General features: G+C 46.3%; 1 protein-coding gene across 2 annotated transcripts in view; it reads right to left on the bottom strand.

Annotated features, from left to right (window-relative positions):
* LOC135386236 (uncharacterized) overlaps positions 1 to 14,271 on the bottom strand; it is a 220,632-nt gene that overhangs the window by 81,274 nt on the left and 125,087 nt on the right. For both annotated transcript variants that reach the window (XM_064616046.1, XM_064616047.1), the window contains exons 29-34: positions 10,839 to 10,972; positions 9,803 to 9,896; positions 8,341 to 8,465; positions 6,162 to 6,282; positions 2,683 to 2,816; positions 1,298 to 1,391 (exon numbers count right to left, since the gene is read on the bottom strand). In XM_064616046.1, coding sequence (XP_064472116.1) covers positions 1,298 to 1,391; positions 2,683 to 2,816; positions 6,162 to 6,282; positions 8,341 to 8,465; positions 9,803 to 9,896; positions 10,839 to 10,972 — 702 coding nt within the window. The remainder of the gene's footprint in view (positions 1 to 1,297; positions 1,392 to 2,682; positions 2,817 to 6,161; positions 6,283 to 8,340; positions 8,466 to 9,802; positions 9,897 to 10,838; positions 10,973 to 14,271) is intronic.

Here is a 14,271-nt window from a genome sequence, read left to right as displayed (position 1 = left end):
CCTCTTGCAGCGATGGTGGCACTACAGATGATACCTCGCACTGAACGCGGCGTTGGAAGTCAACTTCGCTTCTGTCTAGACAGTCACTTGACCACCTTTATGCTTGCACAAATGTAGTTTCGTTCCTTGTTATACCCTGTCGCGCATATTAAACGCGGTTTGCAATGCAGTGTACACAGCGCGTATTCCGATATATTTGTGTGTGTGGGGCGGGGGGTCCGTGAATTTGTTCTCATCGCTTCCGGGGGTCCGTCACCGGTAAGAGTTTGGGAAACGCTGCGTTAGTACATTCGCTCGTCAGCTAGTACGTCCCCATGCCAGACCAATATCACAAGCGCATATGTCCCAGTATTCATTTAGTGAATAATAGTACATGTTGCGCGAACTACCAGCTCAACCTGTTCTACTGGATCCGGTTCCCACTCATCTACTGACAGTGTTTCCTGAAAGTGTTTCATCACCGATACCGTAAATCCGCTGGTACAGTCGCGAGAAAACATGGCGTGAGATGTGACGGCGCGCAATCCTTTTCTTCTTGAGAAGGCAGAAGAGTTCAATGCAGTGTATACTACCATTGCGTACCGAAGGGTTAGCATTGATGATTCTGCGCATGCGCGTGCCATGAAGAGGGCATCGCGCATTGTGCAGAACCAACAGGCTGTCCGCATAACCCGCGAAGGAGATTACCTGTGTGAACTTTAAAAATACGTCTTTTTTTTATTTCCAGAGATATTAATAAACCAACGGGGCCAAAGGAGTCATAAAAGGATCGTCGTCTGCTGTCGTCTCACCCGAATTTTCATTCACTCAAACAGTACACAGTGCAACGGATTGCCTCTTCGGGTGCACAAAGCAGTTTCCAGGTTCCAGTGCCAATGGATCAACCTCGCAGATCCTGAGCAATTTCTACTGGCATGTGTCGGGCACAAGCATCAAAACACCAGCAAGTGCTCTGATCAGATCACCATCCCACTTTCACACTCGCCACGGACACCACGACAGACATCTCTTTTATCGCACCGCTCCACCTGGGTATGGCACAGTCGAGTGGCAAGTGCGGGGCTTCACAGCTCGAGTGACAGCCCTGATTTTATACTCTCCCACTTTTCTGAGCATTCAAGACGCGAGGCGGGAGTCATCCAGTGCAAGTCATGGGAAATAGCAGATGCAGATTTCCCCTAGCACTAAATGGAGTAACGTGAAGACAGCCTGCACCCCCTAGCACTAAATGGAGTAACAGCCTGCACCCACATTCGTTGTGTTCGGCTGTTCCAAATGCACATCAAAGAGCGCTTACCAACAATGCAGCAGAGATGCCGTTTGATCCTTTTGATAATTGTTGAAGCAGGTACTCTTTGCACTGTCTAGTATTCCTGGAGGGCAAACGCTACCTGAAACCGAAATATACGATTTTCTTTCTTCGACTTCGACTTTGGTGCCGGCAAGCAGCACAATCCATAGGAAGTGGTACGGACTTCAAACGTAGCTGCGTTATAAATAGCTAGTTATGTGTTAGCTATAGCAAGCTATGTTTAATAGCTATTTATTAAATGTATGACTCCAAAGGCGTTGTGCCAAGGGCCTTGTACCACGGGCAAAGACAGGGAATAGTACAGCAAACAAACAGGGAGACCAATAACACGGCAGTACAGTAGCGCAACAGTCTCGTGGATTAGTAACACTACAATTCAAAGAAACCGGGGAACAGCTTTAATAATATACAATTTACAACCCAGATATATAGGTGAAGGTAAATGACTCGTTCAGTCTAACGACACAAGGAAAGGAGTTTCCATGGGAAAATGTACGGTTCGGACTTGTGAGCAGCAAGAGCAGCCTTGTCAGCAAATTCATGTCCGCCTATGCCTCATGATCCAGCACCCAGCAACACCGCAATGAATGGCAATTGTTTCAGTGCCGAGACGTTGGGCTCTCAGAACCAGACACCTTTCCTAGGTCTGCAGCTTGCGTATTGCTCAGACGCAGCTCAGGGCGTTAATGTAAATAACCGTGGAATTAAAGCAAGGCTGCAAGACTTAATTTAATTACATGATCTCCTCTTAGCAGTGCAATGAGCTTCCGTCCCCGATACAAGAGAGCTCCATTGGTGGCGCTGTCAGGCTGTTCATTTGCTTCGACACCAGAATGGGAATCCATTGGAGAACCAGACTGCGCCCTGCTTCGTAGGTACGTTCGTAAGCAATTAATATGTTCATAACCAACGGTGCGAAGGAGCTCCGAATGCAAGAATGTTTAATGGCTTGAACGATGAAAATGAACGATGGCATGCAGAAAGAAAAGTATGGCATAGAGTTTTGCAGCTGTGGATGAGGTATGATGCCAAAGGCGACGTCTATCAACCACGCCTCCCGAGGGGATGAAGATACTTCGCATTTCGAGATGCGTCATCGGCGTATGCGGCGATCTGGGTAAACCCCTGATGCTCCCACAGAACCAGTAACCGCCCCTGGACAGCCGACAAGGGTACGAGCATCTACAGCCTAAAGTGCACATCCATTGAACGCCTCTTGGACGCGTTAGTTGGGATGCTCCAATGAGTATACAGCAGCAGACGTGCCACATACATCACCCTGTGGACACCGTGCGCACCCCATCCGCACTGTGTCCACAAAGACCGCTTGAGCACCCCTTTTTCGCACCGTTCCTGCGGTTCATACTCACAGTTCAAGTTCGTTGTTGTACATTGCTTTTTCATGTCACTCTCTATCTTCGCAACATAACTCTGAAGGGGTTGATCACTGCATCCTTTTGGTTTTAATTCGTCTGGAACACACGACTTCTTGTAGTCCAACATGCTGCAAAAGATAGCATACAAATGTCCGTTACACGACAGGGATTTTTTTTCCTTAGGTCGGATCGATCTGCACAGTGGGGAGACTTCTCTTTCGTATTCAGTAGATACCGATAATTCAGGAAAACGCAAATGAGTGCAGCGCAATATTTGGCATCGTCCCAACGGAAAATCAGCTTCGATTACGATGCTTGCCCATTGATTGCCTAAGTTGTCGGTTCATTTGTTTTCTATTCTGATGCTTTTAACAAAAGGGAAACACGGTAGTCCTGGGGAAATCGTCCTTGATTCCCTCTTTCCATCTCCCTGGTGATGTTCGTGCGAGCTGCGCGTGCGGTATTCCGCCAAACGAATCCCGCGTATTCCTCCGCAAGAACTGTTTGGCACCATTCCGCCATTCCTTGGGAATTAATGGAATTCTTTGAGAGAAGGATGCTACTTTGCGCGGCTTTCTTCGAGTGCTGAGCCAAGAAGAAACTGTCGCTGTTGTCGCTGCTTGCTACGAGACTGATTTGTGTATCTGGGGCTAGCGCACTGCCAATGGAAGGATGTCCTCCGTCTGTGTCAAGGCCAGTAGGTAATTGCCATTCGTAATTTTTGTTTACGACACGTCTCCTGTATATAATTAAAGTACACACTCAGTACCTGTATGAAACAATGCCATTACTCGGTGATCCGCACGAACTTAAATTCACGAAGGGCGCTGTAGTCTTCTCTCAGGACCTGTGAAATTTTTCTTTCCCCCTTTCTTCTTTTTTCGTTTTTCGAGTTTAATGAACGTCACCTACGCCAATTAATGCATGTTCGTAATTGACATCTTTTCTCTTCGCTGTACCGCTGCCGACAGGACCAACTACCGGTACACATCCTGTCACACCCTGTACGTTTTTTATGCTATTTACATGAATAGTTGGAATGAAAAGGCTAGTGATGGCCAGTAGTTAACTACTAATGAAACTACCTGATTGTAGTTCAAAATAGTTCTAAACTACTTGCAGAAATGTAGTGGCAAGTACTAGTTGGACTACTATTTCGAGTAGTTAACTACAGCAGTTAGGTTACTGCAGGCGGCAATTACCTCAGGCTTTACGGCACGATTGTGCTTCCGACTTTTCCCTTGAGCTACTTGTTTGATGACAACGGAACTGCACAGCAATTGTGCCGTGCATGTGTACTAAATCTTCTTTTATCACGGCTTGTGATTCATATTTAGGTGTTCCTGAACACTATAGAACCGGATTGATGTTGACGGACAGCGTTGAGTAGTTATAGATGTAGTTAAAATACACTGGAATAGTTAAAGTAGTTTTCACTACCTCTCCTGAAAAGTAGTTGAACTACTCCATCGCGAAGCAGTTAGTAGTTATAGTTAAATTAATGTAGAAGTAGAGGCCATCACTGGAAAAGTCAGTAATACATATATCTACAAGATTCGACAAGTGAATATAAAATTGTACAGCACAGTGCCGTTTTCATCATGATTTCGCTGTATTCACTTGGTTTAACGCGGGCGACAAAACGCATCATTCTCGGTTAAACATCAATAGAAGAGCGTCGAGCTTTTCGAGGAACTTTCATAAGGAAGTACGTCTGTGCGTAAAATCAGAGTACGCTGTGAAAAGTTTTTGTCACGAAACTCCCGCTTTACAGTGCTTGTTTTCGTCGTCATTTTGGGTCGCTGTAAGGTTTCATGGGGAACCCTGCGAAACTTTCCTTCTTTTTTTTTTTTTTTTGCCAAGTCTGATGAACGCCACCTAAGTTACGCAAGGCACGTTGGTAATTGACCTCTTTTCACTTCTATCATCTCTGGGCCGACGGATGTTCTTGGCCGTATGTTGCTCAACAGTCGAATGACCATTACCTAAATATCGCTAATTAACTTTTTATTTACAAAAAGCTACAAAGTTGCCCCATTAGGCATTTGACGGTCGAGGAACATATGGCCAAGCACGTCTGCCGGCCCAGAGACGATAGAAGAAAAACACAGCGTGTCTATAGCCCTTATTGTTTATTATTATTATTTTTTACACAAAATCTCTATTTCCTAAAAAAAAAGACTACATAGTGTGTTTCTCGCGAGTGCTGTAAGCATCTCATTGCGCATTTGCACTGCGGTTCGTGTAATCCGTTCGTGTAATAATAACGTAAAGCATACGGTCTTTATGACCCACTGGTGCCCTTTTTGAATCATTTATTATTTATCATTATTAATCAATTTAAATCATTATTTACGTAATCGTTCTCATTGTGTCTGCGTTCGTGGTGCCCTGCCGATGCGCATGAGAAAGCGATACACTCTTTTTTTTTTTTTTGTTTCCTGGTACGAAGGGCTGCTGAAGAAGTGCGTGCACGCTGTTCGCTTTTTGCCTTTTGTTTCCTTCGAGGGACTATTTCTCATTACATGCTCGATCATTCGTCCTACTGCAGGTCTCGAGTCGTCTGAAGTGTCGAGCAGGAATGACGAGTCCACCTGCAGTAACACGGCAGACAGTCGGTGTTGAAGACAGCACTCCGAGGCTTCGCAGCTCGGCAGTGTTTGACACCTCGAAAGAACGGCGGAATGTATACGTAGTAAGGTATGAAACGGCTGTTGCATTGGCTAAGATTACGGAAGACTCGGACAAATGCAACCTGCTAATACCCTTATCTGACTCGCGAGGCCTCCACACGTTTTAAAAGCGATAAAACCCCAATGCAGGGGACACAAAGCGACGGAACGCACACACGAAGCACTTGTCTCTCCTGCACCGGGGTTTTATCGCTTTTAAAATGTACCACCAAATAGCCCGGTTTTTATCGCTTTTTCCCAAACGTTTCTGCAACCTTCTTGAACCTCAAGACAATTCCTCAATTTTCCAATTTCCCAATTCCTCAATTTCCTCTACTTTGGTACATTCACGGTGGACCAGCAGACTTGCTTGTTCAATATACGTCCGAGTGGACTGTGGACGCCTCAAGGTTTTCCAGACAAAGCAAGGCGGTACGCAGTCAGGAACGGATTTCGTGCAACACCTTTCGGCTATCACCCCCTCAATGTGTATGTGAAATCGAAACGGGTGTTGGTGCTTGCTCATTGCTGACAGCCCTCATCTTGAGTCTGCAAGAACAATGCGTTCGTTCCAGACAGGTACTGGAAAAGCAGCTGACGCTGGACGAAGCTGTTAAGTTGGCCGAGAACCTCAAACAAAAAAGAGCCTCTGCCCTGCAAGAGGAGCACGGAAGAAACGGCAGAGGAGTCTCCTAACGTCCAGCTCGTAGACTCGGCCCATATACGCAAACCACTCCACGAAGATATTGTTCACTCCTTTTCTTACTAATCACGATGGCGCAGTGCCGTAGAGGGACTTACCAGCACGGTCGTTTGTCGTTGTCGGACCTCCGCTTTCGAGACACAACGCTGTGTTCCTGTTCATATTTCTTCAGGCACAAATCGTCTGCATCGGATATTGCTTTCTGATCGCACTTCAAACCTGAAAACGAACAATACGATATATTTTGGTGCTCATAAGGCAAAGCAGAGTCGTCTTTTTTTTTTTTTTTTTTTGTAAGATGCCTAGTGAGTACCCAGTACCCATCCTTCTAAAAAGCATTCCCAAGGAAGTCGCTACGTCGCTGCAGATTTCAAAATGAAAGAAGAACGAAAAAGAAGTAGAGAGCTTGACCAGAACCAGGCGGAAGAGGTTACGTTGGTGAAGGAGGGTGTCGAGAAAGGCTGCAAGACTTAGTAAAATGTCAAGGCGACGACGATAAATGGAGGGCAGAGTTCAAACGGGAACAGCATACCTCGTACTCTGCAACAGGAAAACTACAGGGAATAAGAGGGAAATCATCTGCTGCTTTTTCTATGACAGCAACAAACAAATGCATATTATGTGGTCAATCTAAGCACAAAACAGAAGAGTGCAAAAAATCGCTAACGTACGAAAGTAAAATGCTGAAACTCAAAGAAGAGCGACCCTGATTAAAACGCACAAGGGAAAATCATTCAGCAAAGCTTTGCAACAGCAGAACTAAATGTAAAAGACGTAAAGGCGGACACGCTACAAGCATGTGTCGGAACAAGGGAACACAATCATCGTTGGTGTCAGCGGACGAGTTGGAACGTCAGCCAAGAAACAGGAGACCGCCGAATGCAGACCACGGATGCATGGAAGAGGGAGCAGAAGAGCGTTCGAGAGCATGCATATCATGCATCCGATAGAGGAGATGCAAGAAACAGAAAAGGTGAGCTTTCAAGAAACGTGTTGCTTCAAACCGTTATACCGATGATTGAGGGAAGGCAGGGCACGCAACGAGCAAGGATACTACTGGACGCTGGAATTGAAAGGTCACTCATTACAGAGTCATTCTCCAAGGCACTAAGATGTCCAATGCTGGGAACGGAGAATCTCTTCATCTGATCTTTTGGAGCAGCAGTTTCAGAGAAAGAGGTGGGCGAATCCTTGAGCTGAATATAAAGAAGCACAAGGGCGCACATGCACAGATGATCACAGCTCTCGAAGTAGAGAAGATTGGAAGTAAAATCTTGCCAAGAGTGGATCCCAACCTGCAAGGTCTGGTCTACCAGACGAAGTTAAGCACCATTTGGAGGACGAAGAAACAGTGGCAGACGATCAAATAGGCGTCCTGGTAGGATCAGACCACTGTTGGGATCTTGTCACAGGAAAGACATACAGCATAAGCGATTCAGTAACTGTGGTGGAGACAACTCTCGGTTAGGCGATACAAGGGCCAGTTATTTGAAAATGCCGATGCAATAGACAGGCTGCACTCAATGCACTAAAAGTGTCGCTTGGATGTGACCTAGAAGACGAACTATTAAGAGCATTCCGAAGACAAGAGACGCAGGATCATAGGGATTTTACAACCGAAGATGATGAGAGACTAATGGAGTTTGCCAGGAATCTTCAAAAGGTCAACAATCGATATGCAGTGAGACTTACATAGAAGCACGAGGTCAATCTGGAGGGCAATTATTACTTGGCCCACAAACGCCTATTGCGGCTAACTGGGAACGGGACAGTGCTAGTGCTAGTTCGCCATGCTGTATCATACCTTTGAGGGGCATCATAGTCTTACAGTCTGCGACTTACGAAAGGTTCATTCACGAGTTGTAACTGAGACAACGATATCATAAATGAATCAGATGTTGCTCTGGACTCCGTACACAGTACCCACGTTTCGTTGTTACCAACATTGAGTGTCATTCTGTTGAACGTGTGGGTATTTATTACATTGGGCCGACACACCAGCTTTATTAAGATAACTATTACCGAAGATAAGATACTAAGATAAGATAACTATTACCGAAGATAAGATACTAAGATAAGATAACTATTACCGAATAGGGCGATTAAAAGTTCATTTCCAGTTTTTCGATTATTAGTGGAATAGTAATGGAAGCCAGCGGAGGCAGCGGTAGTGAAATATGGAGACTTTGTCGCTGGAGTCACAAACACGACGGCTGTGGAATCAGGGCATGAACATGTCTTATGACCCCGGCGTTCTTTTTGCTATATGATACTCACAGACGGGCTTCGATGTTCCACAGTCTCTGTTGATGTCTCTGAAGAGCCGCTCAACAAGAAACGTCTCGTCGCATCTCTGTCTTTCGAGTATTTGCGGAACACATGTCTTGCTGTATTCCATCACACTGGAACAGGTAAGATGCATACAATAAACAGATCCTAAATTACAGGGACATTCTGACGCCAATTCGTAACATCCAGTGATTAAGTTACGCAGAATAAGCAGGCCAGTGAACCGCACAGGACAGACGGTTTTTTTCCATGATAGCTTCTCCCGATATTCGAAGTGGCAAGCTCCGTCAAACATAAATCAAGATCATTCGGAACTGGCTGACGTTTCTCGGCTCCACTGTCCTGTTCATACAGCGGACCTACATCAGTAAAAACCCACAGACTGACTGTCGAGTCGAGTTGAACTCGACCCGACACTGTTCACACGAACTCGATCAAATGGGAGCCAGGTACGACGACGGAGCAAGTGCGTTCTTCGGTTGCAGTTTCCGGAACCTCCTGCGCTAGCCTGCACTGAGCGATGGGTGACACGAACGCAGCGACAGCATGAAGTTTCGCGCAAAGTTTCAGAAGCGCAAAGTTTCAGAATTCGCAAAGATTCAGAAAATCGCAAAGATCAGAATTCGACACGACTTGATTCTGCGTAAGCGCAAACGGTGAAGAGACCTTGGCGCATTGCACACAACCAACACGCTGTCTGTTACGTCCCCAAAAGCGATAGCAGATATCAACTGCCCAAGCAGCACAATGTACTGAGAGTCGAGTGCAATAGGGGTGGACGGGTAGGTGGAAGGCTTTGAACAGACTCCTGACACTAAAGAACATTGATAAGACACACCTATTGCACCGTCTTACCGTCCACCCCTATTGCACTCGACTTTCAGTACATTGTGCTGCTTGGGTGCTAACTGCCTCGCTAACTGTTATTTCCGAAAGTACCGGCGGCGGAAAAACGAATTAGGGAAAGAGGGCAAAGAAGACGTTGATAGAAGAATCGTCGACTGCGGTTCCCTCTCCTCAATTTTCAATAATGTGACGCAGTATAAAGTGCTAAAGATTACCGCTTCCAATGCATAGACCAGTGTCTAGGTTCCACTTCTAGGAACAAGCTCGCCGATCCTCAGCAATTTCTACCGGCATGTGTCGATCACAAACACCAAACTGTCATCAAATGCTGGGTTTATAGCACCAGCTAACTTGCGCGCTCGCCTCAGTACCACAAACGCCATTTATGGAGCCGCACAGCTCGAGTGACAGCAGGATATTGTTCTCTCACACTTTCCACCTAGGCATTCAAACACTAGTCTGAAGGCATCTAGTGCAACTCATGGGAAATAGCTGAGGCATATTCTGCCTAGCATTGAGTGCAATAGCGTCAGGACAGCCTTGATCCACACTCATTATCATACTGTGTTGTGACCGTTACATATGCACATCAAAAAGCGCTTACCAACACTGCAGTTGAGATGCAGTTTGATCCCTTCGATAATTGTTGTCGCAGGTATTCTTTGTACTCACTAGTAATCCTTGAGGGCAAACGCCACCTGAAACGGAAATATACGACTTTGTTTCTGCCACGTTTTCGGTGCCGGAACACAGCACAATCTAATTGGAATGGTACAGCAACAGAAGAATACCAAGGCGGAGCTTTTAGAAGTAGCCTAATTAAAAATAACTAGTTGATCTATCTATGTATTAAATATATGGCTCCTAGGGCCTTGTAACAAAGGCAAAACTTAAGCAATAGTACAGCAAGCCAACAGAGAAACGGGAATACAGTAGCACAACAGTAACGTGGATTAGAAACACTGCGACTGAACGAAAAAAAAAACCAGAAAACAGCTTTAAATAATGTACTATTTACAACATATGGATGACTATAAACGATTCGACAGCCTCATGGCGCGAGGACAGGAGTTTCTATGGGAAAATGAACGGTTCGAACTTGTGAGCGGCTTTGTCAGCAAATTATTTCCCACCTATTCTCCAAAACCACCACCACTACAATGGGCTCTCAGTATCTAATCGTTCTTCTAGGTCGGTAGATTGCATATTGCTTGCACGCATCTGAGGAAGTCAATATAAATAATCGTGGAGTAAACAAGCGGGGTTGTTGAAGCTCCACAGTCTTCAACGCAGAAGGTTGACAGGACACCTGGTAAGTAACGTGGTCGCAAGCAGCACGTGCTTGTGGCCTCAAAACATAAGTGCTACACGTTCGCTGAATCTGTTCGCTTAAAGCTGCGAACTTCCGTTACCACACGGTAACGTTGATCGCCACGTTTACCTGTAGTGCGCCATATTACTGCGCATGATATGTGACAACCGTCATCACGTTCGCTGGGTTAATTTTATTTTTCTGCAGAGCTCCGGTTACAATGGGGAGAACACTATACGTGCTCACCCTGCATTATGCGCTAGATGCATTATGACGCATACACGAACGACGTATTATGCGCTAGCACTTTTCCAGTGATTATACTCACAGATCAAGTTCGATGCTGTGCATTTGTTTCTAATTTCACCGTCTATCCTTGAGACATAGTTGTTAAGAAGTTGTTCACCACATCCTTTTGGTCTTAATTCTGCTGGAACGCAATTCTTCTTGTAATCCAGCTTACTGAAAAAGATAGCGTACAAATCTCTGTTACATGACAGGCGCCTTTTTCGTGGCTAGCAAAGTGACACATAGGTTTCGATTGGAGCGGGTCTATCTATGCAGTGGCCGTGCGGCAAGATATGTAAAACAAATAAGGATAATTCAGGAAAACGCAAATGAGTGCGCAAGGCTTCGAATCTAGTTCCGCTAAGGGATGCTATATTTACGCCTTTACAATAAAAATTCATTTCGCTAAAATACAACCTGTCGGACAGAGCGAAACGAAAAAATCTAGCTCGGAAACCCTTAACGACATCTAGATAAGCACTCTGTAGGCTGGGCTAAATGAGTCAAAGTGACTCAAAACGTGGCTTATGCCTCATTTTGACGGGGACGCGGAGAGTATCGATGTCGCTGTGCCGACTCGTTTACTTTCGAAAACAACAGGTTCCCACACAAAACATCCTCCTGTTTGAGCATGTCCCCACCATAAATTATGCCCCAACGGTGTTAGCAAGATCCCTTTAACGATGGAAAATCGGAGGGGGAGGAATTGGGCGGTTAGGCTTAACGGAGGCTTCACAGCAAAAATAGAGCACCTTCCTATGACAGTATAAATGTACTATCCCTGCGGGACGAAAACTTCCGGCCGAAGGGGCCGAGAGCACTTCCACGGGACCAGGGGCGGATCTAGGGTTTTTCCGAGGGCGGGGGGGGGGGGGGGGGGGTGCGCTATGTAGAAGCGCCAGGTGCATGCTGGGATTGGCCCATTGAACCCAATCCCTAGGGGGTCGGGACCCCTTGATCCCCCCCTAGATCCGCGCCTGCACGGGACTGTGACCAGACTCCCCCTTAGTACACAGCTTCGACACTTGGGCGACATGTGCGCCATCTATTGCGAACACAGTCAACTAGACGATACATCAAACTGAATAGTGCGTCTCCTGCGGGTGCTGCAAGCATTTCATTGCGATATAGTTCCCGGTCTGTGTATTCCAGAACATAAGAACTAAAAAAATCCAGTATTTATGACTCCCATGTGCGCGTTTTGAATCTTATTTACGTCATCGTTCTCATTCTGTCTCATAGCCTAGTTTCGTCTGTGCTCGTGGTGCCTATATTCAAGTGCGCGCTTTCCTACCTCAGGCGTTCATCGGGGCCTCAGCAATCAGGGCCATTTTTCACCCTTACTGCTCAAGGCTGTGTTAACGGTATTGTATCATGTGGTGAGCGTTTTGACGATGTTGCACTGTACTCCAGTTATGAAAGCTATATTCTCACTCTCATTGTGCATTGCCGCATGAGGAGAGGACAAATATCATAGCTTGCTTCTCTCGCAGTAATCTTAAAACCGGTAGCGCTAAAACCAAGGTAAGGCCTCTGAAAAACAATGTGATTATTTTTTGCTACTCAGGCGTAGACGAGATATGCCCTGTGGAAATTATTCGTAACCTAATGTCACTTTCGACGCCAAACCCCACCAACATGTCATGCAATTAGCTCAGCGCCACGGGTGCAACACTCCAAAGAAAAAAAGAGTATAGGCAAACTCCCTTGGAGGTGTTCACGGTCGTTGCACATGTGACTTCCTTTCGGATGTTTAGGCTACTTCCTGTGTAAGAGTGTTCTCTTTCCTGTCTTCCTCATGGTGTTCCCTTGACTCCTGAGAGTGCTCCTTTGACTCCCTCCCTGCAACCGTTCCCTCGACTAAGCGACCCAGACACATTGCAGAAGGCTGTATTCACACCCTGTTTTCTCTTGCATGAAGAAGAAGTAGGAAGAGCTTCGCGCGTGCACGTAGTACCGTTTATGCTTTTGATTTTCCTCGGAAGCGCTATTCTTCCTACTGGAGGTCTTGTGCCATGTGAATTGGCGAGCAGGATGGCGAATCTACCCGCAATATACAGCACTGTTTAAGCTAGCACTCGGATGTTTGGCAGCTAAGCAATGTTCGATCCTTCGAAAAGAGAGTGGAATATGCGCGAAGTATAGTTGCCAATCGGGACGTCCTGAATCCCGGGATTCCTGCCTATTTTTGACGTCCCGAGCTCCCGGGATTTCGTTAGGGCAAATATGTCAGGAAAATCGGACACTTGTGGGTTATCCGGCACACACTCACTCCTTCGTAAGGAAATTACTCTCCCTTTGACTGGTGGTGCCAGAGGACCGCTGCCTACACGTGCGTACAGATATTCGCCGACTCTTGTTTCTTCTAATGCAGAAGCTGAACGGACCTTCAGTTCGGCAGCCAGTATCTGCACTAAAGTTCGCTCTGAACTGGCGGACACCACCTTCGACTCCCTGTTACTTCTCGGGTCGTATTTAAATTGATGTACATTGTGATAAGCACGCAGCGACAGTGTTGTAAACCTCTTAGTTCTTCGTTTCTTTCCATTCGTTCATCTCTTTGTTGTTGTTCTTCCTGCTGTTCTTCATTCAAGCGGAATATTACAACGTTTAAGCGTAGCAGGACTCGCCTTCTTGTTCAGTTGCAACAGTAGTAGTTGCAATCATAGGAAAGAAAGTCGAATGCGACCATTTCGCCGTTACAAATTTACCGATGTGGTTCTCGAGTGCGTTTCTTGATGAAAAGGTAGAATTTTTCTTTTGCTTATATATTTGTGACACCTTCAGGGCCTTGAATGCGCGCACATGTACTGCGAAGTTACCCCACTTCATTGCAGCTGACAGGTCGAGTTTTTCGGTGTCGTGCGGATAGCGATGCGGTCGGGTGCGAATGTCATTGTGGACGGCGGAGCAGGCGTCCGGTCGGATGCGGTCGACACGTTTTACCAAAACACTATTAGAAAGTACACCGAGGCGATCAATGTACTTCTGTCGCTCAAAATATGGCGTGAAACGTCGCTGACAAAAGGGCAAAACAAACGCTTAGGGTATAATAGCGCACGTGTGTCCTCCTTTGCCTATGTGGCGTTTCGTATCATCATGCCTGAAGTCGCAAACCAACACAGCTCCTATGTGCCCCCTGCGCTGATGCTGTACAAGAAGCCATGCACACACGTACCTAATCATCAGACATAGATCGGAGACTACTGCCCGTTTGCTCGTCAGCGTCCATCGTTGCGGGTCGGGTGCGGGTAAGTCGGGTGCGGGTAAGTCGGGTGCGGTAAGGTGGATGCTGATCTCAATTTGTAGCGGAACGAGGGTTGCGTATTGGGTGTGAATTTGAACCCGCGGGAACGGGTCGGATACGCTTCAGATAATTCTGACACTCGCAGGATTATACACCGAAGCACCATGTCAAGGCGTCACGCGTCACAGTCCCGAAATCTCGTCCCGCGATACCGGGATTGACAACA

Source organism: Ornithodoros turicata, chromosome 2 (assembly GCF_037126465.1).
Source record: "Ornithodoros turicata isolate Travis chromosome 2, ASM3712646v1, whole genome shotgun sequence".
Lineage (NCBI taxonomy): Eukaryota > Metazoa > Arthropoda > Arachnida > Ixodida > Argasidae > Ornithodoros > Ornithodoros turicata.
This window is presented reverse-complemented; position numbering and strand designations above follow the sequence as displayed.